The sequence below is a fragment of the Mus caroli genome, chromosome 4 (genome assembly GCF_900094665.2).
Source record: "Mus caroli chromosome 4, CAROLI_EIJ_v1.1, whole genome shotgun sequence".
NCBI classification, from domain to species: domain Eukaryota; kingdom Metazoa; phylum Chordata; class Mammalia; order Rodentia; family Muridae; genus Mus; species Mus caroli.
Genome location: NC_034573.1, coordinates 139,399,667 through 139,427,048, shown reverse-complemented (window position 1 = coordinate 139,427,048; position 27,382 = coordinate 139,399,667). Strand labels below are relative to the sequence as shown.

The window sequence follows — 27,382 nt, the reverse complement described above, 5'->3', positions numbered from 1 at the left end:
AGCTCATGAGAGCAGCTCTGCATCGTTCTGGAAACCCAAGTCCAAGTTCCCAGGAGGTGCAGTGTCACACACATGAATACGGTAGGCAGGGTAAAAGACCCAGACAGACACAAATGCTGATAAGGAAGAGGAGAAATCAGAGCCTTCCCTGTACAAACCTGATGTCCATTCTGAAACCTATCTTGTTACCCAGGCAGCTGCAGCCTTCAGCATTCTCAGCAGCATGGTGGTGGGAGTTAGAGGTGAGGGTAGGAAACATGGTCTCATGAAACCCAGGCTAGCCTTGATGAAGCCCAGGCTAGCCTTGAACTCACTGTGCAGTCTAGATGCCTTTCATCTTCTAACCTTCCTATCTCTCATTCCCAAGTGCTGAGATTACAGGTGTGCACCTCACACCCAGTTTTGTGTAGTACTGGGGAGCAAGCCAAAGCCTCAGGAATACTGGGTAAGCAGTCTACAAGTGACTTACATCCCCATTAGTCTAATCTTTATCTGGTGAACATGCTATGTGACCAGGACTAGCCTTGTTCTTGGTCATATTCAGAGCGCTTGCTCAGAGACTTGAAGCAGCCGGGTGAACCAGAGGTCCAGGCTCTGGAGCCCTTGCCTTTAACGACACAGGAGAAGGGAAACAACTGTCTGTCTGTCTGTAGTCACCCAGAGCATGGAGGGTTGGCAAGCCTCAGTCAAAGCCTGGATTGGTTTCTGCGTCACTGTGCGAATGGAACCTAGATCCAGGATTAAAACCCACCACCGCCACCACCGCCACCACCACTACAGCCTGGGATGGAGTCAAGTGCCAACTGTCCTCCCTGCACTACTGTGGCTCATCCAAAAGCAGGGCTGAGGCTCAGCTCTCTGGACAGGGTGGGGCAGGCACCCACTGGTCCTTCCATCCCACGCCTGCTGCCAGCTTTGGCCCCTCAGTGGAGCTAGTCAAGTGACTGGGGAGAGAAAAATGACAAATATGCAGAAGCATAGAAACAGGGGAGCTGGCCCCTGGCCGGGGGCGGGAGGCAGACAATGGGGTCACTGGTCTGTTTGTGAGCTGGGGATGAGTTCACACCAGCAGTGTTGGAAGCCAGCCTCCGTCTCAAGCCCGCACTCACGCCCAAACCAGATCACGTCAGTGACGATGAGGTTCGGAGAAGGGTTCCTGAAGTTGGATGAGAATCACTCTTGTTATTTTTTGTTGCAACCTAAGACAAGTTCACAATATAGGCTGACCTTGAACTTGTCTCTCACAAACCCAAAGACCCCACAAACCAGGATGGGCACTGCCCTATGTAGACGGCGTTGTGGAAAAGGGGGACTCATAGGAGCAGCGCCAGCCACACTGGACCTCAAAGACCAACCTCCATGTTAACATGAGCCCTGCAGATGGGGGCCTTGGCTTTGCCACCCTTACGCTCACAGCACCCCTTACTGGCACAGGTGTCCCAGGACGACTCCAGCTTCAGCCCTTCTGGGGCTAGGTATCCATTAGCTCTTGTACTTTTGTGGAACCTTATACCTCGCTAGGCAAAGTACAAGATTAGGGACCTGGGAAGGAAGGTGGTTCCGTGGGTAAAGTGCTCGCTATGCAAGCAGGAGCCAAATGAACCTATGTTCAGATCCTCAGCACCCATGTGACCATGGTGCACAGCAGAGTGCGTCTGAAACCTTCAGGCTGGCTATAGAGAGACATGAACATCCTTGGGGCTCACTCACCAGCTAGGTTCCAGACTCAGTCAGAGATCCTATCTCAAACATAAGGTGGAAGGCTGGCAATATGGTTACTTAAGTTAAATCCCTGAGCCTTGTGAAGGAGCAGAACATGATATGTGCATCTGTAGTCCAGATGCCTCAGGGTTAGGTTAACACTTGTTGCTATTGCAGAGGACATCTGTTTGGTTCCTAGCATCTACTTGGTGGCTCACAACCATTTGTAATTTTAGTTCCAGGAAATTCAATGGCTTTCTCTAGCCTCTGTGGGCCCCAGCCCTCCATGTATATATACACATCCATGTATATATACACATCCATGTATATATATATATATACATACACATCTATGTATACACATCCATGTATATATATACATCCATGTATATATGTACAGACAGACACAGGCAAAATGTTCATAAATATCAAATAAAATATGCCTTTTTAAAAAAATTAGAGGGGCTGGTGAGATGGCTCAGTGAGTAAGAGCACTGACTGCTCTTCCAAAGGTCCAGAGTTCAAATCCCAGCAACCACATGGTGGTTCACAACCATCCGTAACGAGATCTGACTCCCTCTTCTGGAGTGTCTGAAGACAGCTACAGTGTACTTACATATAATAAATAAATAAGTCTTAAAAAAGAAAAATTAGAAGCATGAAAAGCTAAAGAACTGCAATCCTGAGGCTGCAGAGACTCCACACTCCCGGGGGAGAGGGAAGCCCCTCTGTGAGTCATCTCCACCGTCGGGCACTTTGGTTAAATGCTTCCATATCTCCAGGGAGCACCCCTAGGGAGCACCCCTCCTGCGCCTGTGAGCTCCAGGCTCAGTGAGACATCTCCAGCACACAGGCACCAGCTCATGCCGGAGTAAAGGCTGCCAGGGCTCCAGTGATTCCCACTTGGGGTGCTCCAGCCGCTTCCCTGACTACCTGGTTGGGACTTCCTCATGCCAGAAGCTCATTACCTAGAGTGTCACCAAGCGCCTGTTATCATACTATTCAACTGCAGTGCCTCAGCCTCCAGCTCTGGGGAATGGCTGCTTGGAAAGCAGGTCGCAGAGGCCCACCGAAGGAAAGAACTTCTGAGGGGAGTGAGGCTGGTGCTCACCCTGTGCTGGGCTGCCTTCCACATAAACCCACACCCACTGGGCAGCATGTGCTGTTTTTAGCAGCCCAAGGCTCTGAGCCAGGTGTTCTATACACCTCCGCTTTGATACCCCAAAGCTCCCAGCGGATGCTTTTTACCCAAGGTAGCACCACACTTGAGTTGCTATGGGAACAGTGGGCTCTGATTCACCAAGGACTTAGCAGCAGGAGGCTCAGTGGCGCCTACTGGGCTCCAGCACCCAGAGCTGTCAGAGGTGGATTCTTAGCACGGGCTAATGAAGGTACAGGAGACAACCACAGGTCCTCCCCAGGCTTCAGCTGCCTCAGTGTACCCCAGGAGCAAGACTTGGCATGTGGAACCTGAGCTGACCCTAGCTACTTGTGTATCCAAGGGAAGTCCCTGTTCACTCAGCCTCAGTTTACACATTTGCCAAGTATGGTAAGGAGCACCTGTCCCATTGTTCTAACACACGAGGAATAATAAGGACAACTGTAGGGTCAAATTCAGCTGTGGTCCTGTACCCAATCCCACCCTCCACCCTGCCGAGATGCAATCCACACGTGTGCACACATGTACACACACACACACACACACACACACACACACGTATACATACACACACTTACACAGAGACACAGACAGACACACACACACACACACGTACACATACACACAGACACAGATATACACACAGAGACACACATATACATGTACACACATACACAGAAACACAGACAGACAGACACCCCCTTTACAGCTTCTTTTCCTAGATGAGGTGCTCATTCTCCTCACTTAAACTTTCCAACGTCTCCCCCAAAACATAAGCACCTCCAGACCAAAGGACCTGAGTGTGTCATAATACCACTTCACATCTACTGTCAACTTGACAACGCTTAGAGTCACCTCAGAAGGGAGCCTCAACTGAAGGACTGCCCAGACCTGAGCTGCTGTGGAGACGGAGACTGTTTTCATTGCTAATTGATCTAGGAGGCCAGGCCACCACGGAAGGCTTCTCTCCCTGGGCAGGTGCCCTGAGCTGCAGAAGAAAGCCTAGCGGGGGTGGGGGTGAGCCAGGAAGATGTCTCTGCTGTGCCTCCTTGGCTGTGAGTCCTTGGGTCAGAAGTAATGCGGTGTGGAAGAGCAAGCCCGCCTGCCTTGAGCACCTGCTCGATGCCCTCAATAATGGCCTGTGATCCCTAAGACGAAATAAATCCCTTCCTCTCCTAAGTGGCTTTTGAGCAACAGAAAAACAAGCAAGCAAGCAAGCAAATAAATAAATAAACAGAACTGGACAGCGTGTGGGAGTGACATGGGCCTGTCTCTCCAAGGGCGCACTGAAGACCCTGCATTTGGCTCTGTGCACCAGGGCCACCCTGGAGGTCTTTCCTTGCTGTGGCTTATTTTTTGTTTTTGTTTTCGTGCCACCTCATCCTCAAGTCAGAGTTCTGACATCTTGCCTGAGGCTAGCCTGGAATTCCTAAGCTCAGGTGGCCCTACTACCTCAGTTTCCACAGTAGCTAGACAGCAGACCAACTTCATCACAAATAGCCTTGTTAACGATGCAGTATCGTAGATATGTGTACACAGCAGTCACTATGGTTCACGGAGTCTAGGGCAGAGCACAGGAGCCTGTACTTCTTATATTTTTGGTTGTGAGCCTAGCCTTTAAGGGCTGAGCCATCTCTCCAGCCCGAGCCTGTACTTCTACAGCGTCCCTCTGCGTAGCACTGCTGAGATTGCAGTGTGCAACCCCATGCCCTGCTTTGTTTAAAATGCAGATTACCGGGCTCTCCTGGCAGGTACTGTGTTTCACTGGGGCTGAGGAAAGGTCTGTAGCCTGCATTCTAGCTTCCTGGGTGGGCCCCACTCCCAAGCAGTCCTAGGAGGAAATCTACACAATCAAAGCTCTTCTGCATTTGTACAGATACCCTGCTGTCTGCCCTTCCTGGAGAACAGAGCTGTCATCAGACACTTTGCTGAGTTTATAGTAAGGAGAGGCTAAAGTGACTGGAACTGTCCCGCTGCTGCAGATTAGCCCTCAGCTTCCCCTCTGGGACCGAGACCCACCTCTTAGGCAGTCTTAGCATGTCAGGGGCCTTTAAAGAACAGACCCCACCATGCTGGGCTAAAGTACGCACATCTGGATGCTGGGCTAAAGAGCGCAGAACCAGATGCTGGGGGAGCAGCCGCTGGCGTCTCACACGTTTGTCTTCCTTTTCTTCTCACTGACAGGAGTTAGGAATCAGATCCCCATGGGTTTCTGAACCTCACGTGACTCCTGGCTCAGCTTTGTTGCTGGGTTCCAGGTAATTCTCACAGAAGTGTTGATTAAAGTTGCTGGGTTCCAGGTAATTCTCACAGAAGTGTTGATTAAAGTTACCGAGCTTGAGCTTCAGGTCCCACAGTGAATCCTCCCTGGGCTGACTCTAATTTCAGCACTGACTAATTTCACCCGGGGCCTCTAGAAGGAGCCTCTAAGTAGCCAGGCATGGGGAGAGGAGAGCCAGAAACCACAGCCTACTCAACAAGGGAGGCAGAGAGAGATGCTGCATAGGAAGCCACTCCACGAGGCTTTGGTCTAAGCAGGAACAGCTCTGGGCCTGGATGTGGGCCGTGAACAAACCACAGACCCTTTCCCACAGACTCCTGACACTGTGACCACACATTCAGAGAGCAGACACTGGCATGGGGCTCTGGAAGGTCCCAGTCAGGTACCCGCTGACTCTGGGAGGGTGCGAGAGGGCACACGAAGGAAGAGAAAGGGCAGAGGCAGGATGCTGCTGGGGGAGATTCCACAGAACTTAACACACTGGTGGGAAATGGAGCCGCTCACTCGACCCAGCTCCGTCCCAGGGCACCGCAAGGGCCAAGTGGAGCAACTGCAGAACTGGGTCACTTCCAAAGTGCCTGGTTCCTGATGTTTTCCCTCGATACAGCTATCATAGTAAGTTTATATAATAAGCTAAATAATAAGTCAGTTTATCCATGAGAGCAAGGAAACTATTTTAGGCTCTCCAGGAGCACCCTCAACCAGGTGCCTGTTTCTGTACGGGAAGCCAGCAGGCCTGCGAAAGCTCACAGTCCTTTCCTGGAAATCCCTTGGAGAAAGTGGACTCTGACAAGGGCTATGCCAGGCCTAGGGAGCCACTGTGACAACCAGCAGCTCTCAAAGGCAGACCAGGCGTGTCTCCTAGGATTCCCTAGGCTGAGAAAGAACAGGAGGTCAAAATGAGTCATGTCAGCCCTGGGACACTTGGACAAGGGGCCACCAGGTGCGATGGCACTCAGGGGTCATCTCAGCATTTGAGAGGCTGAGGCGAATCATAAGTTCAAAGCCAATGCAGGCTACGGATCTCAAAAAAACAAGCGAAGCCATGTAAGAGCATCTCTAGGAGGCTGGAGAGATGGCACCATGGTTAGGTACACTGGCTACTCTTCTAGAAGACCTGGGTTCAAGACCCAGCACCAGTAACTCTAGTTCCAAAAGATCAAGTTCCCTCTTCTTACCTCTGAAGGAATCAGGCACTCACATGGCACACAAACATACATGAAGGCAAAACACCCATACACAGGAAATAATAATGGAAAAAAAAAAGCCCACAGCTCTGGTGGGCGCTGGAGAGATGGCTCAGCAATTAAGAGCATCCACGTGGTAAAGGTCCTTGCAGAGAACCCAAGTTCAGTTCCCAGCACCTATGTCAGGTGACTCCGGCTCCAGGAATTCTAACATCCCCTTCAGGATTCCATAGGCACTTCACTCACACATGCATGTACCCGCAGATGTGTACATATACCTTCCACACACCACACACATCCATGTAATCAAAAAGTGAAACAAATATTAAGCAAAACATAACAAAACGTAGGAACCAGCTAGATGGTTCAGTGAGTAGAGCCAGATGCTACCTAGACTGGCAACTGGTGCTCCACTTTTGGGCACACAGGATGGCAGGAATAACTCCCACAAGCTGTCCTCTGACCTCTACACACATCCCATGACGTGTATGGCCTTTACAAACCAGAGGTCTGGAATACCAGGTACTCACTGGATGCCCTGTCCCATGTGCAGCACTAGAGCATAGACCGCCCAGAGTGGGCACGGTCAAAGCTTCCTGCAGGTTCAGGGGCCAGAACAGCAAAGCAGCAGAACGAGCCCCCAATCTCCCTCATCCCCTCAGTGGCACCATGTAGCCAATTCAATTATGCTTGATCCTCAGGTAATATGCTGTCCTGCTTAAGAAGACATATGAAGAGCTGGGGACTGGTCTAGCATGAGTGAGGGCTTAGGTTCAATGCCTAGAACAGAAAGAAAGCAAAAGAAAGGCAGGCAGGCAAACAACAACGAACCCCTCTTTGGCCTGGAAGCCACCCACAGATCTATCTTAACATAAACGATAAAGATGTACAAGTGATGCTGTTCAACATCTGTCACATCTGGTTTTAAGCTACCTCTCTATGCCAGAGAGAACACGTCACAGGGATGTTGTGACAGTCATTGGGAGAACCTTGTACATTACTTTGCAAGGAACTTGGCACAGAGAAGGAGCCTAACACATGCCTGCCATTATGATTAGCAGTAGAAGTGAGCTCTAACAGGAAGAGACTGGCCAGTAACTTAGGAGAAGACAGATGCTGCACATTACACAACGGCCAAAACATTTCTTGAGAGTCGTTGAATTGTTGAAGAGATCAATGAGAACGCCTGAATATCAAAGCATTTAGGCTGTAAACTCCAATAGAAGTGACTGCCTGTCTTGTAAAAGCTGCCAAAACAGGAAGGAAAGGAAATAGAGTATGTATATAGTAGGCTACATAGCAGGACCCAATCCTTTCAACTTTCGTCTCTCCTCTCCCATTTTCTACAGTGACCATGTATCACTTCCGAGCCAGGAGAGACAATGCACACCTATGGGATAGCACTGAGGAGAAACGGATGCTCACCATTCTGTGCCTGCCTCAAGAAGCTGCAGCCTCCCGCCCCCCACCCCCACCATGTCTGCAGCTGGCCCATCTCAGAAAGGCCAACTTCCCAGAGAAGCATTGATTTCCTTTAGTTCAAAGCAGAGTCCTGCGTGACTGTCAAGTCTGCTTGGCCATCCTTGGGGACCAGAGACAGTACTCGCACAAGTCACTGCCTCTCTAACTCCGAGCCCCAGAACCTGCTCAGTCACCACATTCAACCGTATTCACCAAGAGCCTGGCGAGGTCTAAGCAACCACACAGATGGCCACCTAGAAGGAGGCTCAGTATCAGTCACAGAGGGCCTGGCCTGGGCTGCAGGAGGCTGGAGGAGGAGTCCTGGAGCACAACAGTGCAGAGGCAGGAGGGGTGAAGCTGGCAGTGTGGATGAACTCAGCTCCCGTGCCTACCAGGGTGTGAGAGGGCACGGTGTAGGGTGGCAGGGAGCCACTGTCACTGGGACTCTTCAGTGCTGACTTCCCCTGAGTCCTCCGAAGTCACCCTGGCGACGGCAGTGGAGGTGGACCAGGGCACTAATATCAATCAAATGTCAGTTTACAAGCTGGGGTGTGGTGGTGCACACCTTTAATCCCAGCCCTCGGGAGGCAGATCTCTGAATTCAAGGCCAGCCTGGTCTACAGAGTGTTCTAGGACAGCCAGAGCTACACTGAGAAACCCTGTCTTTAAAAACCAAACAAACAAAATGATGTCAGTTAGGAACTCTCAGCAAAAACTTTAAAAAGGGGATGGAGAGATGACTCAGTGGTTAAGAGGTTCTCCCAGCACCCAAATGGTAGCTTCCAACCAACCATCCACACGTAACTCCAGTTCCATAGCATCTGGTGGTTCCAAGCACACTTAACTTACGTACAGGGAAAATACGTAACTTACATACAGGGGAAACACTCGTGCACACAAAAAGAAACTAAACTGTAGGCTAAGAATAATTGAGCTAACAGGGCTGGGGAGCGGCTCAGTTGATGGAGTGCTTGTCCGCACGCACAAATCTCTGAATGTGATTCTCAATACTGCGTGCTGGTGCGCGTCAGTAATCCCAGCACCAAAGAGGACCAAAGTTCAAGATAGGGTGGGCATAATGGCTCAGCAGGAAGGATGTCTGCCGCCAAGCTTCATAGCTTGAGTTCAATCTCTGGATCCCTCATAATGGAAGAAGATGAACTCCTGCCAATGGCCCTCTGACTGCCATATACACGGGTCATGGCAGGCTTGTTAATACACATAAACGAATGGAAACAATTTAAAGGTTAAGATATCCTCAGCTATAAAGCAAATTCAAGACCACTATACTCCATATAAGAACCTGTCTCAGCCAGGCGTGGTGGCAGAGGCAGGTGGATTTCTGAGTTCGAGGCCAGCCGGTCTACAAAGTGAGTTCCAGGACAGCCAGGGCTACACAGAGAAACCCTGTCTCGAAAAACCAAAAAAGAAAAGAAAAAAAAGACCCTGTCTCAAACAAACAAAAAGCCCAAGACAGCTGGGGCTGGAGAGCCGGCTCAGAGGCTAAGAGTGCTGGCTGCTCCTTTAGAGAACCTGCATTCAGACCCCAGCACACACACACACACACACACACACACATACACACACACACACACACACACACACACATACACACACACCACATACACACATACACACACTCACTCAGTGGCTCACAATCATCTGTAACTGCAGTTCCAGGGGACCCAATGCCCTGTTCTGGTCTCTGTGGGCACTGCACACATATGGTATACATACATACATACATACATACATACAGGTACACACAGATAAAAATAAAAATAAATTAATCTTTAAAAAAAACCCCAAAACAACAACAACCTGGGAGGAGGAGGCTGGTCGGGAGCACTGAGGCAAGGAGATCCAAGGCCTGGGCCGTGACCTGCTCCCTCAGCACACAGGGAAGAAAGGGAGCCGAGAGGAGGGGCCCAGCTGGACCTGCTGAGCACGCAGGGTCGGGTGTGTCATGACAGACAGTCGACAGCTCTGGGGGTCAGGAATGGGCTCTGGGCTGAGGGCTGGTCTGGGAGGTGCTGCCCTCAAGTCTATGGAGATCACGGGAAATAGGTCAAGAGGGAAGGGGTAGGAGAAAGGACTGAATCGAGAGGGCCGGAGGAGGGAGGGGAGCACTAAGGAGGGAGAGGAGGAAGCAGGCAGCCACAGTGATCACTACTTAGTAAAGATCGGCCAGGCTGAGAACTGAGGGACCACTGTTCAGTTCTGGGAGGCACTGGGCCCCCGCAGGAACCACTTGGTCAACGTTACAGTGCAGACTTCTGCCCCTGCATCTTTTCCAGCACCTGCCTACTCTCTATAAACACTGCTGGGCTGTGGTGTGTAGAGGAGTACGCAGGTACCAGACCCTTCCGGCCTCAGGGGGCAAGGGTGAATGAGACTGGGCACTGTCTTATGGCTGACTCCGCCTCAGGATCTCTGTTGAGAAGGACAATCTAAAGGAAGACGCTGGAAATCTTGTCTAGGTCTAGGAACCCTAGGGTGGAGCCTTGTCATCTGCTGAGAGAGAGAGCCACCTAGTGGACAGATGTATAAGATCCTTTGGCCGCCTAGGCAGAGACAGCAGGACATTTGGTACATGAGCTGAGGTTGGCCAGGCCAGTGCCACTCAGCCTCACATACAGACAGAGACATGAGCGCCTGGCCTAGACTATACACTAGCCCGGGGTATATGTATAAACCCATGGGTTTATTTGTAACACAGAGAAAATAAAAGAAAGCTTGAGAAGATCCTCCAAGTTGGTGCCTCCTGGCTCCACCAAGCCTCCTGAAGTAGCACTTGCTCTGGGTCTGTGTGACTTCCAGAGGTATGGGGCATCAGCAGCACAAATGCTCTACACCCTTCCTCAGATATGATTCCCCATGAATCTAGGAAACCCATGCCACGGCAAAGAAAGTGCCTATGGGTGCTTCACACCCAAGAGGCCCCAGATTCCAGAGTGTCTGTGGCAGCCACACCTGCCTGCTCACAGCTGCTTCTCGCTACATCAGCAGTTCCTGTATCAGCAGTTTCGGAGTCAAGGCGCACTGAGCTCACCATGGTCACCTCCTCTTTGTGAGACTGAGTTTCAAGTAGCCCAAGCCAACCTTCCACTCACTGTGTAATCAAGAATGACTTAACGGATCCTCCTGCCTCCCAAGCGCTGGGACCTCAGCTGCTACCCATCTCTTTGGCGCTGGGAGTAAACCCAAGTTTTCACGGATGCTAGGCAAGCACTCTGCCAACTGAGTAATACTTCCACCTTAACCGCGACCTTCCGAAACAGCAGAGCCGACTGTATTTATATTCTCAATTGTTGGTTCTGCAAAGTGAGTTTTCATACGTGTGTGTGTGTGTGTGTGTGCATGTGTGTATGCTTTATATATACATGAAATAGTCTTATATATCTCAGGCTAGCTAGGATTTATAAGAGTATACCAACATGTTCAGCTAAATAATAAATAGTAACTTTTAAAAAGATTTACTTTATCATTTTGTTGTTGTTGTTGTTAAGTATGTGTGTGGGTCTGTGCATGTGAGTGCAGGTACCTGCAGAGGCCAGGGACATTAGACTGCACTGGAATTACAGGTAGTTGTCTGATATGGGTATGCTGGGAATTGAACTCTGGCCATCTACAAAAAAAACAGTACTTGCTCTTAACTGCTGAGCCATCTCTCTGGGCCAACATATAACTTCTTAAAGGCAGGGGAATATAACTGAATACTAGAGTGCCTACCTAGCTTGTCCAAGGCCCTGTGTTGGAGCCAGTAAAGAGTTTTCACTTCTTACAAAGAATGCATGGACCACACACACACACACACACACACACACACACACACACACACACAGAGTTTACAAAAGCCACTGACTTGGAAAGTAAAAGTCCATTAAGGAAACCTCTGCCCAGTCCCTGTTCTCTCAAGGGCTGCAGCTCCAGGGGGAGAGCACAGGCTGGCATACATGAGGCTCCAGGGTGGATCCTCAACACCATATAGACCACTTTTCCTATTAACAGCCCAGTCCGTATCCCCTCGGCTGTTCTACATCCATCCAAGACAAGAGGACGTGTGGTGGGTGTGGCCTAGTCTGCCACAGTCCCCAGCTTCTTTACCTTTCCTATTTAGGGCATTCCACTAGGGACATCTGCACAGAGACTCGGAAACTCAATGACTCGGGATCACGTGGGAGGGAAAACGTCCCCTGGAACTAACTCAGAAGTCTTAAGTGTTCTAGGTGGGGAAACCCAGGCCAGCCATCAAGAAGAAAAGGACTCCAGAGGGAAGGAAGGCAGGCAGGGCCAACTGTAACCACACTTGGCTGTGCAGCACACTTGAGCAGGCACGCCTGGGCATGATTTTGTATGATACATGCACAGGCCCAAATTGCTGAGTTACCAGAGGTTCCCTGAAAGATTTCTCCTGAGCTGGCTGGGGCAAGCACCAGAGGAAGGAAGCAAGCCCTGGATCTAGGGCTGAGCCCACAACCTGAAGGATGGACGGGGTGGCCGCCCAGTGTGCTGCACCTGCTTTCCTCCCCAGCAGCCACAATACAGCAAACACACTCTGCTCTGTCCTGCTCTGCGCTGCTCTGCTCTGCTCTGGTTGCTGCTCCTGCCTGAACATGCCACAGGCCACTAAAGTACCCTTTTTTTTTTTTTTGGAGACAGGGTTTTTCTGTGTAGCCCTGGCTCTCTTAGAACTTGATCTGTAGAACAGGCTGGCCTCCTGAGTGCTGGGATTAAAGGTGTGGCCCACACTGTCTGGCTTACTAAGATTCTGTGTAGCCCCAACCAAGCATGAAAGATTAACAGAAAAGGACCAGGAGGACATGCTGCTCGGAACATGTGCTGCAGTGTCAGGCGGGGCTCTCAGAGGGGAGGAGGCTCCTTAAGAAGCAAAAGGCCATGGAGCTCGCAGCCCAGCAGCCTTATCAGCGAGGAATAGTTCAACTCCTGGGCACCTCTGTATCGTCAAGGGCAATGACTTCCTGCTTCCCAAACACTGCTTGCTAACTGGAAGTAATACAAGCAACAGCTGTCAAGGGCCAAATGTTGTGTATTGATCCCTGGCACCGCCCCTGTTGTACAATAAACACTCGAGTGGAACTTTTGACTGCCAGGAGCCCTTTTGCATGTAGAGCTATCAGGCCTCTTCCTGCTGGTGGCAGACTCACCAGTCACTGCACGGTTGTACCTGACAGGGACAGTGTTCTCAGAACAGAGAGCAGTTTCACTGTCCCTGAACTAGGTGCTGAGCGGTTAGGGGTCAGGCTGAGGCTTAAGGGATGCATTAATCAGACCATCTATGGTTGCACAAGGCCCCCAGACATGTCTACCTCCTCCTTCCTCCAGGCCTAGAAAGAGAACCACCAGCTGCCTTGTTGGATCCCCGCTGCTGGGACCAGACAGGAGCCTGTGGATGGAGGCAACAACAGTCTGCTCTCCCTTCCCTGAACTCCTGGATCACCCATTCGGCTTTGTAAAAAAACCACTGCTCAGTGCTCAGGGAGGGCTTGGCTGACGCCTGGCCCGTGGCTCACCCTGGTCGATGGAGTGCTGTGGCAGCTGGCTGAGCTGGCTGCTGACGACCCCAGCATAGGTGCGCAGGAATTCCTCCTCACTGGCGGTCAGCTGAAGGGTGAGAGTGCTGTGATGAGATGAGGGTGAACCTGTCCCCCCCAAGTCCCTGCACCTGCTGTCCTCCACACCTCCCCTCTGGCCTCGTTAGTGTCTAGCAGTCACATCTTGCTCCCGTCCTGAAAAACCAGGTCCCTGAAGTTCACGCGCCTGGCCACTCCCTTTGTATCTAGCTCAGTGCCTGTTCTGGAGCAGGGCAGGTAGGACCGTTCAGGCCCTGGTCACACAGCGATGGCGGTCAGCAATCTCAGGTCTCTCTATTTCTCTTTCAGAAGACGCCCTTGTGCTTGCTACTACTGCTCTCCTCAGTGGTCACCATGCCCAGCTGCCCTGTGTCTGCCCCCAGAAGAGAAGCCTCTCTGAGGCCACTGGGGATCAGAAAGGAGGGCTAAAGTCCTCACCGGCCCTGGCTCAAAATAAAAAGTGCAGTGGAAGGATAATCTCAGCAGTGCTCCCTAACTGAACATGTGGTCTTGGGGGGCCTGAACTGGCAACAGAGGTGATCCCTAGGCCCACAGCCCTCTCCTGGTTCCCAGAGATCCAGGCGGCACCCTGCAGCCCACAGGCGCCCTGCAGCCCACAGGCACTTACTCACACACAGGCACCCTGCAGCCCACAGGAACTCACATTTGACCCCATCTTCCTCAGCATGAGCAGCACACGGACCTTCTGTTGAATGTACATCTCCTCCGGACTCTTCCCGGGTGCCCCCTCGCGGTTCATCCCCCTGGCCCAGTTCTGGGGACACCTGCAAGGAGATGGGAAGCGTTATGGGGAGAACGTCAGGATGAGGTACACTCTAACATTGACCCCTGTAAGTGATGCACCCTGTTCTCAAACAGTCCCTGCCCAGTAGGGACCTCAGCTCTCACAGCTCAGGAGAGGCTGTAGGAGTCGGTGGGTCCTCGATGCGTTCTGGCCTGGGGCCCAGGCTGTATGGCTGAGGAGCTCCTACTCCAGAGCAGAGGCTGCAGGTGACAGCCAAGGACAAATGAGAAATGGAGCCCCAAGAGTTGTAGGTTTCAATGCAAGGAACAAGCACAGATAAGGAAATTTGAACAGAGGTGGCTATATAGGGCCTTTGGCTTAAGAAACCCAGAGATCAGCGACAACACCCTGTGCAAAGCCCCTACTGAGCTCAAGCGGCCAGCTCCTGGGCAAGGCACCAAGGAGTCCCTCCATGGGGTGTCTGCCCAGGGCACCCTCACACAGCCACCCCACCTGTCAGAGAGCTCCTGAAGATAGCCGTGAAGGCCAGCGGCTAAGTCCAGGTGTCTACAGCCAGCCCCAGAGAGAGCAGCCCAGAGCCGCCTCCTCCTCCAGAAGGAGCTGGGGGGAGAGGAGGCAGGATCTAGGGGTTTGGGTTACACACTTGAACTCTTGGACAAGTCAGAAATAACGCAGCAGCTGGTGGGGTGGAGCCTCCGCAGCCCTGCTACCAAGGAGCTGCACTCGGGGAATGAGGGAGCGAGCACAAGACTGACAGGCTAAGGACAGTCCTCACACCATCTCCTCTCAGTGCCCCGTGCGTCCTAGACAGGAACATGCTAGACAAGGCAATCCTCTATGCCAAGGGCGTACCCAGGAATGTGCAAAAGCCTCGGCAGCAGCTCCCGAGTATCTAAGCGTCAGCCACTCAAAAGCCTAATGGGGCCCTCGCCCTGAAAGCCCACACAACAGGTTGAAAACCTGTCCAGATGGGGCTGACATCATGCCTGAATACTCAGCACAGCACAGGATTCCTTCCATAGTCTTTGTATTCACCCTTGGAGCCCTAGGACCCACACTCCTCTCCTCTGTGCTCCACTCCCTTCAAACTCAGCCTGGGCTCAGAAAAGGGCCAAGGTAACTACCAGGGCCTGGGAAAAGGCACAGCGGCCTCAGGCCTCGTCCCCAGGACACACCCCAGCCTGTGGGTGGCCTCACCTGCTGCAGAACTCAGCAGAAAGTTCTGGGGTATCTCTCCCTCACTTCACCTGTTCACACCAGTATTGCCGCTCTGGGGATGGACCGCACTTGGCTTCGTGGTAGCCCCTACCTGGACCTTGAGTATGGACGCTGTGGTCCACATCTCCTCCCTGATGCCTCCATCTGGACTACTGTTTGGCCTTGGCCTCACAGCCCACTCACATCCTCCACAGATCAGAAGAGACAACACTACCCCCAGCCTAGTCCTACCTGAAAATACATTTCCTAGTCTTGGCAGTTGCCCAGTGTGGTCAGCCCTGTTCCCTCTGCAGCCTAGCTCTCTCTACTCTCCTGTTGGTCAGCCTCTGCATTGGGCATCCACTCCCTGGGCCCAGAACTGGCTTCATCCAAGCCTCAAGGTACCTTTCCAAGGGAGCCAGTCGTGTGCCCTCACCTCTTGTCGCACAGTCCTGTCGCACTGTCCTAGCTCTCTAAATGTCTTGTTGGAACGTCTACTTATTGTCTCTTCCCTTTCTGTTGGAAGGCCAGGCTGTGTCTGCTCTGCTTGCCCCTGTTCTCCTCTCCTAGGGCCTGGCACCCAGCGGGCACTTGGTAAGTAGTGCCCACCTGGCCGAATGGGGCAGGGAAGCAGTCTTCAGTGTCTCAGATACCCTCTCTCTACTGTATTCACACCAATTTGGAACCAGTGTTATTATATTAAGAGATTGAAGCAAGACCGGCATGGTGGTGCTTGCCTTGAATCCCAGCACTTGGGAGGCAGAGGCAGGTGAATTTCTGAGTTCGAGGTCAGCCTGGTCTACAAAGTGAGTTCCAGGGCAGCCAAGACTACACAGAGAAACCCTGTCTGGAAAAACAAAAAAACAAAACAAATAAACCAAAACAAAAAGCCTTCAAACTGGGAATCAGAGCAAGATCTTCCAACTCTGTCCTGTGCTCAAAGGCTGGTCTGCCCCTAAGAAGCAGTGACATACCAAGAACGGCCACTAGAGGCCGCCATACACCAGAGCATTGGAGCTTTCAGGGTATCTTGGTAACCCAAGAAGAATCCCGCTGTCCACCCCCAAGGGAAGTTCTCACAAAGCACACTCCAATCACAAGTGGGTCCCGGGGAACTCATATCTGCTCACTCGGTCGGTGGGCTGTCACGTCAGTGCTAGCTGGAGAAACACATTGTTCAGCAGTGTGCAGTCATTTTACACAGGGTGTACATCACGGCACCACAGCCTTACCCTCCATCCCAAAGACTGGCACACCCCACCCTGCTCACTGCTGCCACCCCCCACCCCCCCACCCCCAGCTGTGAGCTCTCTTGGGGCTTATAGCAGCCGGGCTCCATGGGGTCTTCTTACTTCAATGTGCTTGCCTGGCACAACACTGTCTCCTAAACGTCAGAAGAATCCTGTCTTGCCATCTTGCATTCTGTTTACAAGTATTTCTTCCTTTGTGTGTTTGTGTGCTCACCACGGTGCACATGTGAAGGCAGTTTCGGGTCAGTTTTCTCCCAGGGATTGAACTCTCAAAGGATATGGTAGCAAGTGTCCGCTGGTGGTGTTCCCTCCCGCCCTGCTTTGCTGCACGATGGGAAGGAACGCCCAGGGCTGGCTCTGGGATGGAAAGTGGAGCACAGGTCCCTGCCCTTCCTTCGCATTCCAGGCCAAATGCTCTAGGATGCGAGCCTGTCCTGATTCACAGTAAAGGTGTCAATATGCAAAAATGAATCATTGAAGAGAATGAATCACAATCGCCCCAGACAGATGTGCCACAAGCACATCATAGCACGCTGGGGTTTGTTGCCTACTGAAGCGAATATGTTATTAAACTTTGATCGTGGCTCTGTCAGGCAGTGCATTAACGTCACTGGAGGATTCCGAGTTTCCCCTGCAGGGATTAAGAACTGGTCTCCATTAAAATGTACCTAAATTACATAAGCTCACAATGCAATTAATTTAGATACTAATTATTCATCCAAGCTCAGAATCAAAAGAAATGATGCATCTTGGTAATGGCTTCAGCTATCCCTACACACTCCACCCCTAAAAACAGGCCAGCGCTTCCTTTCCACTAAGAAAATTTCTCAGGAGCCAGAAGAGAAACAGAGGAGGGAAAGTGGAAAGAAACAACAGGCAGTTGTCAATTATGCTAATGAAGGGGAGGGGTGAGGTCTGCGGTTTCCTATTATGTGGTGGTAAACCACATGTTATGTATAAAGTTGTGCCACGCCAGAAAATTCCATCTGACAGAGAACATGCAAATACTAGGGATCAAGACACACAGGCAGGCACTGCATGCACACGCAGTTGGTAGTTCTGAGGCTGCCCCTCTGCTGCAGGAAGCAAGGCTGGTCAAGGAAAAGAGGCTCCCAATCGCTGTGCAGGATCTACACAGGGAAAGGAACTGTGAGGTCACTGGCTGACACTGGCACTGGAGTGTGGGAGACATCAGGACACAGGCGTTGTATTCCTACCCAGCTACACGGACCTACATGGACCAGGCGATGGCACTCTGGAAGAGTCAGGAGGCAGTGCAGGAGGAGCGGAGCTGCCATGTAGGTCTCTATCAGCTGATAAGGAGCCGACAGGCTGGCCCCCCTTTGACCTGCTTGAGTGACCCTGGTCACCGAGCCACTTGTGCTCCCTATTATTTATAAACCTGAAGCTAATGCTGTTTGCACACTCACATTTATTTAAAAAACAAACAAATATTAGTTTATAACAATGGGGGTCTTGCATCTGCTTAGAAAAATATAAAACAGAAAGAAGCCTTAAGCTGAACCAGAGCACAGGCTGGACCCTTCGGGGCACAAGGGTCTCAGTCCTCTGGGGTGCACCAATTGCCTTTCACGGTAAACCACACTAGGAAGCTGGGTGTGATGTCTCTCACCTGCAATCCCAGCACTTGGGAAGTAGCAGGAGGATGCCACATGCTTGAACCAGCCTGATCCGCACAATGAGTCCCCAGCTAACCACAGAAAGACAGTAACATACTCTGCCAAAAACCCAAACAAAACACACACCATGAGGACCAGGCATGGAGGCTTCCCTCTAACTTGGGACTACCATGAGCTATGTAGTGAGTTTTGAGTCAACATAGACTATAAAATAATAACCTGCGTCAAAAATATTGTTTTTAATTTTTTTTCTTTTTGGAGACCAGGTCTTTGTACATAGCCTTGGCTGTCCTGGGACTCACTATGTAGACCAGGCTGTCCTCAAACTCACAGAAATCCACCTGCCTCTGCCTTCCAAGAGCTGGGGTAAAAGGCCTGTGCCACCATGTCTGGTTCAAAAGTAATTTTTTTTTTTTTTTTGGTTTTTCCAAGACAGGGTTTCTCTGTGCAGCCCTGGCTGTCCTGGAACTTACTCTGTAGACCAGGCTGGCCTCAAACTCAGAAATTCACCTGCCTCTGCCTCCCAAGTGCTGGGAATTAAAGGCTTGTGCCACCATGCCTGGCTCTCAAAAGTAATTTTTAAAGCATTTGACAATTTTTTAAAAAACAAGCTAGGCAGAGTGAAGGAGCTAGACAGAGTGGCTCACAGCTGCAATCCCACCACTCGGATGCTGAGGGAGCAGGACTTCTAAGGCCATCCTCAACTATATAATGAGTTTGAGGCCAGGGCTACAGCAGATCCTGTTTCCAAAACACAAACAGGCAACATACACACAGACACATCCCACACAGACACACAGACACATCCCACACAGACACACAGACACATCCTACACAGACACACAGACATACAGACATACACAAACACACATACAAAGATACACCCCCACAGACACACTCAGACAAGACATACACACAGACACACCCCCATAAAAGCAGATAGACACAGACAGGCAGACACAGACAGACAGACACACACACACACACACACACACACCCCACAAGGGCATGAGAGCTGGGCATGTGGCTCAGGGGTAAGTAAGGCACTTGCCTAGCTTGCATAAATAAGGCCCTGAGCTCCATCTGCAATGCACCACAAAAACAAACATCTCTGCACCTTTAAGTGTATAGGTTTACACAAGGTTTATAGCAAACAAAAAAGAAATCATGTAACGCACAGAGTTTATAGAAACTACTAACTCAGCAGCACTGTGACATTACATCAGGTGGGCAGCTGAGCGGTACAGTGTGTTTGTTATTATGCATAGATCATGGGTTCAAGTCCCAGCAGTACAAGTTAAAAACAAAACAAAATACAAACAAACAAAAACAAGAAAGAAAAGGAAGCCCCACACTGGGAGAAGCATCCTGAGGGACCGAGGAGAAAGGAGTCAGGTGGGTGACTGACTGTGGTGTCCACCCCTAGGGTCTCAAGCCTCCCCCGGACCCCCACAACAGCACTGTCCCAAGGCCACAGAACAGAGCCTTCCCCTCAAGTCCTTACCTGCTTCTGGAAATTAACTTCAGGCAAACAGATGCTCAACTCTAAGGGGAGGGCTGCGACTGAGAAGAAATAGGAAGGTGCCGCCCTGTGGAAACACAGAACATGGTCATGGGAGGAGCCTGAAGGGCCCATGCGCACACCCCCACCCTGAGGGACCAGAACCGCTGGCGCAGAGCCTATGGTCATGGCTCTGTCATAGTCCAGAAATACCTGTGTGTCAGGCAAGCCCAGGGAGCCTGCTCTAACACCTCCAAGACAGGGTGCTGAGTGTGCACCAGGCCTCTTATTTCCGGCTGAGGCAGGTCTGCCCACTCCACACAGCACACACCCCCTCCTCTGAGCTAGTCTGTGTGGAAACATGGGACCAGGATGACTCACTAGACAGATGACCTCTCACCCACCCAACGCCTCAGATAACAAGGCCAGGTCCCTTAACTTCGGCCTCCTGCTTGCTCCAACTGTGTCGCTCTGTGTACATAGTTGACATCTGTAGCTGTCCTCTGGTACAGACATGTATGTCACACATACAGGAGGCACAACTGAGGCTTACACACTGCCTAGCCTGGCAGCCGTCTGTCTGCCCAACACCTCCTCCAAAACGAAAGAGCACAACTTCTCTGGTTTCCCCACATCCTCATCCCTGGGTAACATGTGCTAGCTAACCTGGTAGAAGTGTGGCCTACTGAGGGGACCAGTGACCATCACTCCAGATCCTCATCCCTGGGTAACATGTGCTAGCTAACCTGGTAGAAGTGTGGCCTACTGAGGGGACCAGTGACCATCACTCCAGAGCACTTAGAACCTGTCAGTCTTTGTATCCCACCAAGGTTCTCAACCCTGCTCAGCCCTGCCATGCAGGAAGGAGCAAAGCATCCTGGGAATATCTCCCTACCCGCCTTCTACAGACAAAGCTGCCAAGGCTGAGGAAGGCACAAAGGGATCTATACAGAGATACAGACAGGCAGGCAGGCAGGCAGGCAGGCAGGCAGGCAGGCACAGAGACAGGGGAGGCAGGGAGGGAGTGTGTGTGAGCGCAAACACTTGAGCATGCATGCGGCGGTCAGAGGCAGGAGTAGCACATCTCCCTCTATAACTCTTCAGCCTCATAGCTCTGAGACAGGGTCTTGCCCAGAACCTGAATCTCACCATCTGGCCAGCCGCTGGCTAGCTGACCGTTTCTTAGGATCTGCCTGTCCCTGTCCATCCCAACCTGCAATGGGTTACAAGCACATGTGGCCATTCCCTTTTTTTCTTTTTCTTTTTTACACAGTGCTGAGAATTTGAACTCAGGTCCTCGTGTCTATATAACAACTGCTTTTACCCACTGAGCCATTTTCCCAGCCCCACACAGTAGGACTTGCACAGTCTCCCCACGTCAGACACCACTCTGCGTGTGCTGTGCGGGTCCCTCCATCTGGAAGATGGCTGGGATAGAAGTGCCAGCATCCTGCCTGACACCCCAACCCACCATCAGAGCAGCCCCTATAGGAAGAGGTCATTTATAGCAATTAATTGCTCTCTTCTTCCTCCAGATATCAAAGCACTGAAATACCAGGGAGCCCTGGGGAACTTCCACCCCAAGTCCTCACATTCCTTCAAAGAGATGAAAGGAGAACCCCCTACTTCTGAGGCTTTTAGTTCTTCTTCGGCAGAGACCACTAATTATCCCTCCTGTCCACAGGGTTCAGGACCTTCCAAGGAGGAGAGGGAACTCTGTGACTTAAGTGAACGCATCAGAAGGCCAGGATGACCCAGGCCTTCCCAGCCAGCTATCCACTTAAAAATCAGGCCAACGGTCCCAGATTACAAAGAAAGAAACTGAGGCTCACGATGATGCCCAGGTCCTGGGCAGCACTGGAGACCCTTGTGCTCCAGGAGCTGGCTTCTGTTCTCAACCAGCTGCCACTAACTAGCAGTGTGACTCAAGACTGGTCACCATGCCATGTGCCATGTGTTCACAGTATGTCAAAAGGAGCCTGAGCAGTGTACCCCACAGGTGGACACAGGGTGATGGCTGGCTTCCTGCCCTGCAGGCTGCATGGTGACAAGTGCCGCCATGCTGACAAGGGCCCCTGAGTATGACTTGGAGTTTGTCTCACCTCATTACAAGTTGATCTGTCTGTGTATTCTCAACTTGTAATGAGAGGAAACGAACTCCATTCAAGTCATGTTAGAGCAACGCTTCTCAGACACTGTGTGTGACAAAGAACATGGACAGAAATATAAGGCCTCCTGGGGACATATTTCCAGGAGTTCTGTTAGGACTGCTGTGAGAAGTCTGCCTGAGGGCCCAGTCACAGCCCACAGGAATGGAGGACTGAGAAGCCTACAGAAAAATGACAGGAATACACTCTTCCTTCAGATAAAGTGGGTACACAGTGAGGATCTCCAAAAATCTCTGGGACCAGAATGGAGACAACCAGGCCTGGGAGGTAGGAGGACCTCCTGAGTGGTCCTAGGGTAAGGATGGGGCTCTTGGGGAAGAGAAGCCTTGAGTGTCAGATGCCTAGAAAGGTGACAACACAGGAAGGCCCTGGGCTGCAGCAGAGCACACAGAAGGGCAGGTGCCAGGAGAAAACTGAGGCTCAAGATGCATGGGCCCTTCAGCTGAACCAAGTCCACCTTGCCATAGAGCGTCAATCCCTGGTCCAGGGGTGACTGAGCTAAGAGGCCTTCCAAGCAAATCGATGAAGGCCAAGGGAAAGCAAAGAAGACGGCAGAGTGAGGGGAGTCCAGGACAGGATCCTTTACAGGGGGAGCATGGCAGTCAGAGGGCAGCTCTGCTGGGCACCCTACCCACCTCACCTCAGTCAGGCCCCACTGCTCACAACGTGCACTAACCCAGGCTTTACTGAGAGCCCCTCCACAGCAGGGCTGCTGGGCTGCTCGGTCAGAGGCAGCACCTCCCCCGCAGGAGTGCTGACCTTCTCCCCTCCCTCAGGGGGTTAGCTCTTCTGCTTCCTTCTAGGTTTCTGGCTCTCAGTGCCTCCCCCACCCCCCAGCTCAGCACTGGTACTGCCAGCCTCCTGTCTGTCCCCCTTTAGAAGCAGACTTCTTTGTTCTATGTCTGTTAGGTGGGCCACGCACAGCCCTGTACCGTTTGCAGGAGACTGGCCTGAGTCTTGTCTGTAGCCACTCTTCCTCTTAGCTTTGCTCTCAAGGGTGAGGCCAGGTGATGGTGTTTGGGGGGATTCTCAAGATCACCTCTACACAATCCAAAAGAAACAAGGGAGCCAGGCCTGGTGGCGCGAGCCTGTAATTCCTGGACTTGGGAGGTGGAGGCAAGAGTCCATTCTCGGTTATTTAGAGAGCTGAGACCAGACAAGCCTTGAGACCTTGTCTCAAAAAACAAACAAATAAGCAAACAAATGAACCAATTCAAGCAAGCAAGGGAAGATGAGGGCAGCCTATAATACATGCAAAGGGCACATCACAAAGAAAAGAGCAGAAGACTGAGAGACTCAGGAAGGACACAGGTAAGGAAGCAGGGCACCAACAGGCATTGCTCTCTCTTTTTTTTTTTTTTTTTTTGGTTTTTCGAGATAGGGTTTCTCTGTATAGCCCTGGCTGCCCTGGAACTCACTTTGTAGACAAGGCTGTCCTCGAACTCAGAAATCCGCCTGCCTCTGCCTCCCGAGTGCTGGGATTAAAGGCGTGCACCACCACACCTGGCTAGGCATTGCTCTCTTGATCTAAGCCTGGACAGATCACATTCACGTGAGCGTAAGCACACACACGCACACACACACACACACACACACACACACACACACACACAGAGCTCGCACAAGCTGCTGGGCTGAAGTGGGATGACTGAAGTGCAGGAAGGACTTCCCATATGAACACAAAGGCCTTTGTCTTCTGAGAATCATACCAGGCAAAGTCCTCAGCTTGAACTAGGAAGGCAGAGCTCAGTAGAGCTCAGTCTAAAACCTTGGTGCCTTCTCCTGGGTAGACGCAGCCTTGGGGCTGGGGCCTAGAGGGATGGAGCCTGCAGAATGCAGAATGGATGCCCAAGCCCTGACTGCTACAGTACCAGCACCCCTTGCCTCTGCCATCAGTCAGGAACTCAGTGGGAAGTAGACTGGCTGCATAAACCCCTTTCTTACACACAGCCTGAATATGGACTTGAACCCAGGTCATGTGGGCTCCTCTGTTGCCCTCCAGTAAGTCAGTAAATATGTGCTCTGAGACAGGAGAGGGAGGTAGGCCAGAGTTCCAGCTCTGCGGGAATCCCACACAGGGTGGCAGCTCAGGTCCTCCCGGGACACAGCACGCATGTGGCACCACAGAAGAATCCCCTGCTCCATTCTCCGTAATTAACCTGCAACAGCTTGGCTCCTGGTGACGGCTCAGGCGAGTCATGCAGTTTTCAGGGTGCAATGCCATTCTTGGGGCGTGAGCTTGAGATTAGGAATTTGTCCTGAGGATGCCAACCCAAATTCAAATCTGGCCCAGCTCCTTCCTGCTTGTGAAGCCAGGTTGTGCAACAGAACAATGATGGTTGTGATTGCTGCTGTGGCATTCCTCAAGTGCCGGGCATGGACTAAGCCATGTTCTATGCATTGTCTTATTTAAATTTAGACTTCAAGGGCCTGCAAGGTAGGAATTATTCACATTTCATAGATGAAGCAACTGAGGCTCAGGGAAGTTAAGCACTCTGCCCGAGGCCATGAAGAGACTCCAAGGCAGAGCCCGTATTTGAGTTCCTGCTTTGAGCTGCGTCTGAGGGTAGAGCTATAAAGAATATTATTGGGCAGCTGAAAATAAAGTAATACACAAGAATTGTGTGTCTGTGTCACACAGGTTGAGTGTAATGAGGACACTGTGGTGCCGTCAGGAAATACCCTGCAGTGGTCTTTTTGCTGTTCGGTTCTTTATTTCTATGTCTGGTGTACTCCCTGCATCTGCGACTGCACAGCATGTGTGTAGTCCTCTCAGCAGCTAGAGCAGGAACTCACATCCCCTGGAACCATGGGGGTCCTGGGAAGCAAACCTGGGTCCTCCTAACCTCCGAGCCGTCTCTTCAGACCTATCATTCCGGCATCTGAGACGCACAAGCTCCGTAGTTGCTCTGAACTCTTGATTCGGCACCAAGAAGACGGCTCGGGGTTAAGAGGACTTGCTGCCCGAGCAGGAAGATCTGACGTCCTGAGCTGGAAAATCCTGAGCGCGTAGGTTAGGAGAGGGGGGGAGATGGGAGGGGGGAGAGGGGAGGTGCCATGTGTGTCTCTAACCCGGGTCGGGACAGAAAGAGCAGTGAGTAACAACTTTAGCTTCAGGTTTGGTGAGAGGCCCTGTTCTCAGGGAACGAAATGGAAAGCAGACTACAGCATTCAGCGGCCTCTGGGACATGAACATAGGCACGGACATGCACAAAGGCATGGGTGCCCATGTGCACACTCACAGTGTTCATGTGGTTTTTTTTTTTTTGTGAATTCACGGATGTGTGCTGGCTGACGGACAACATGAAGGTGTATACAGCAACACTTGGTGAACTGGGCTGGTGAGTGCCAAGCTGAGGCCTTGCCCCCTAAGCCTGACCATCTCAGTGTGATCCACAGAACCCGCAGGGGAAGACGAACGACTGTCAAGTTGTCCTCTGACCTCAACACGTGTGCCACATTCTACACATGGCCACTGCCTTCACAAACACAAATAATGACACTTCTTTACACAGAAAAATTGGTGAGCCTAGCAAAGGGTATATATTACAAATTTTTCATAGCTTTGAAAACAAAATTAGGAGCGAGAAAAGGAAGCATTAAGAGAAAAAAAAAAAAGAAAACCCACCAGGAACTCATAACTATTTCAGGCAGGGGGAGGCACACAGTAGGTCTCTGAAGGCCTAACTGCCCTACTCAGTCCCAGTGTATGAGACTTCATCAAGCAGGAGATGGCCGTGAGGCCCATGTATGGTGTACCAGTCTCTCAGGCCACAGGTCTCTGGTTCAGGAGTGACTCTAACTCCACAGATTTACCCTGTCTACCACAAGCTGCCTGCTCGCCCCCATTCGTGGCTGTGCCAGTCCTTCAGGTGAATCGGGTGCACAGCACTCCCACAAAGGTCTCTCGGTGAGGTTCTGACAGTACTGAAATCTAACCCAGCACCCCTACCTGTCACAGGAGGAGCATCAATAAAGCCTCCACCTTCACAGCACAGAGAGGGTGCAGGAAACTCCCTAAGAGTCCAGAGGATGTGACTCTTCCTTTCTGTGTAGTGACCCTGGCTCAGAGCAAGGCCCAAAGACCACCAACACACAAAACAAAAGGGTTCCAGGACACACCCAGAGACAGCTTTCCCAGGGCAGGTAGGCTGCAAAGGAGGCAGGCAGGGCTGCTCTCCTTCTGTCCGTGGCAGGGGGCAGGTGGTCAGACCCAAGTTCACCAGTCTCTGTTCCTTCTGCACTGTTGCTCTCACTGCCTGCAATTTCACTTCCCCAGAGTCATTTGGCAATGCCTACAGATATTTGGTTTCTTGCCCTGGAACAGACTGACATATACAAGGCAGGTACTCTATCTCTGACCTACAATCTCCAGCCCTATAAGACTTTGTTTGTTTGTTTGTTTGTTTGTAGATAGGATCTCACTATATAGTCCTTGTTGCTCTGTCCCCTGAATGCTGGGATTAAAGATGTATACCACTCTTCCTAGCTAGGAACTAGATTTGGTTTTTTTTTTTCAGAATTATTAATTTTATTTAATTGTGAGTGTTGTGTGTGGGTATGTGCACATGAATGCAGTGCCCAAGGAAGCTAGAGGCATCAGGTCCCCTGAGAGCTGGAGCTTAGGTGACTGGGAGTCACATAATGTAGGAGCTGGGAACTGAACTCAGGTCCTGAGAGTGATGGGAACTGAACTCAGGCTCTCTGCAAAAGCATAGACTCTTAACCACTGACCCACCTCTCCAGCCCCAACATTAAAAAAAAGTCTATTTCTATTTTTATGGGTGTGCCTATGGGTCTGTGTGAGGGTCTAAGCACATGCAGGCAGAAAGCATCAGATTTCCGGGAGCTGGAGTTAGAGGGAGTTGTGAGCCACCTGACTTGAATGTTCAGAACCTAAGCCCTCTGCAACAGCAGCAATCACTCTTAACTGACGAGCCAGCCCATGGAAGACTTCATTTGTTTGTTTGTCTGTTTGGTTTTTGAGACAGGGTTTCTCTGGGTAGCACTGACTGTCCTGGAACTCTCTGTAGACCAGGCTGCTTCTGCCTCCTAAATGCAGTGATTAAAGGCGTGTCCCACCACATCCAAGTGATGGAAGGTATTTTTTGATCGTTTCAACTTGGAGGTTGCTACGTTAGCCCTTTGTGCCCACATGAGCCATGTCCAGATTCCATCAGCCAGGGTTGAGAATGGAGGGAAAGTGCCGGTTCTTTACTGTGCGTGGAGAGCCTCCCCTTCATGTCATTAGATCTGAAACAACCAGAATCACGGTTTACACAGACGCCCCATGGCATTAGGTGCTAAGAGTGATGGTTTAGGGCAGAGTGGAGAAGACCAGCAAGAGGCTCAGTAAAGAAGGGCCCTCAATCAAAGGCCCGAACTCCCGTACCAGAGCACACACAACAGTGGGAACAAAGAACCGACCTCTCTGTCCTCTCTCTGACCTCCATGTGTGTGATATAGTTCGGGATCCT

At 51.3% G+C, this 27,382-nt stretch overlaps 1 protein-coding gene across 1 annotated transcript in view; it reads right to left on the bottom strand.

Annotated features, from left to right (window-relative positions):
* The window catches only part of Ctnnbip1 (catenin beta interacting protein 1), a 48,389-nt gene that overhangs the window by 7,140 nt on the left and 13,867 nt on the right, over nt 1–27,382 (bottom strand). Inside the window, exons 2-4 of the mRNA XM_021160546.2 lie at nt 19,741–19,825; nt 14,048–14,168; nt 13,324–13,414 (exon numbers count right to left, since the gene is read on the bottom strand). Coding sequence (XP_021016205.1) covers nt 13,324–13,414; nt 14,048–14,143 — 187 coding nt within the window. The 5' untranslated portion in view covers nt 14,144–14,168; nt 19,741–19,825. The remainder of the gene's footprint in view (nt 1–13,323; nt 13,415–14,047; nt 14,169–19,740; nt 19,826–27,382) is intronic.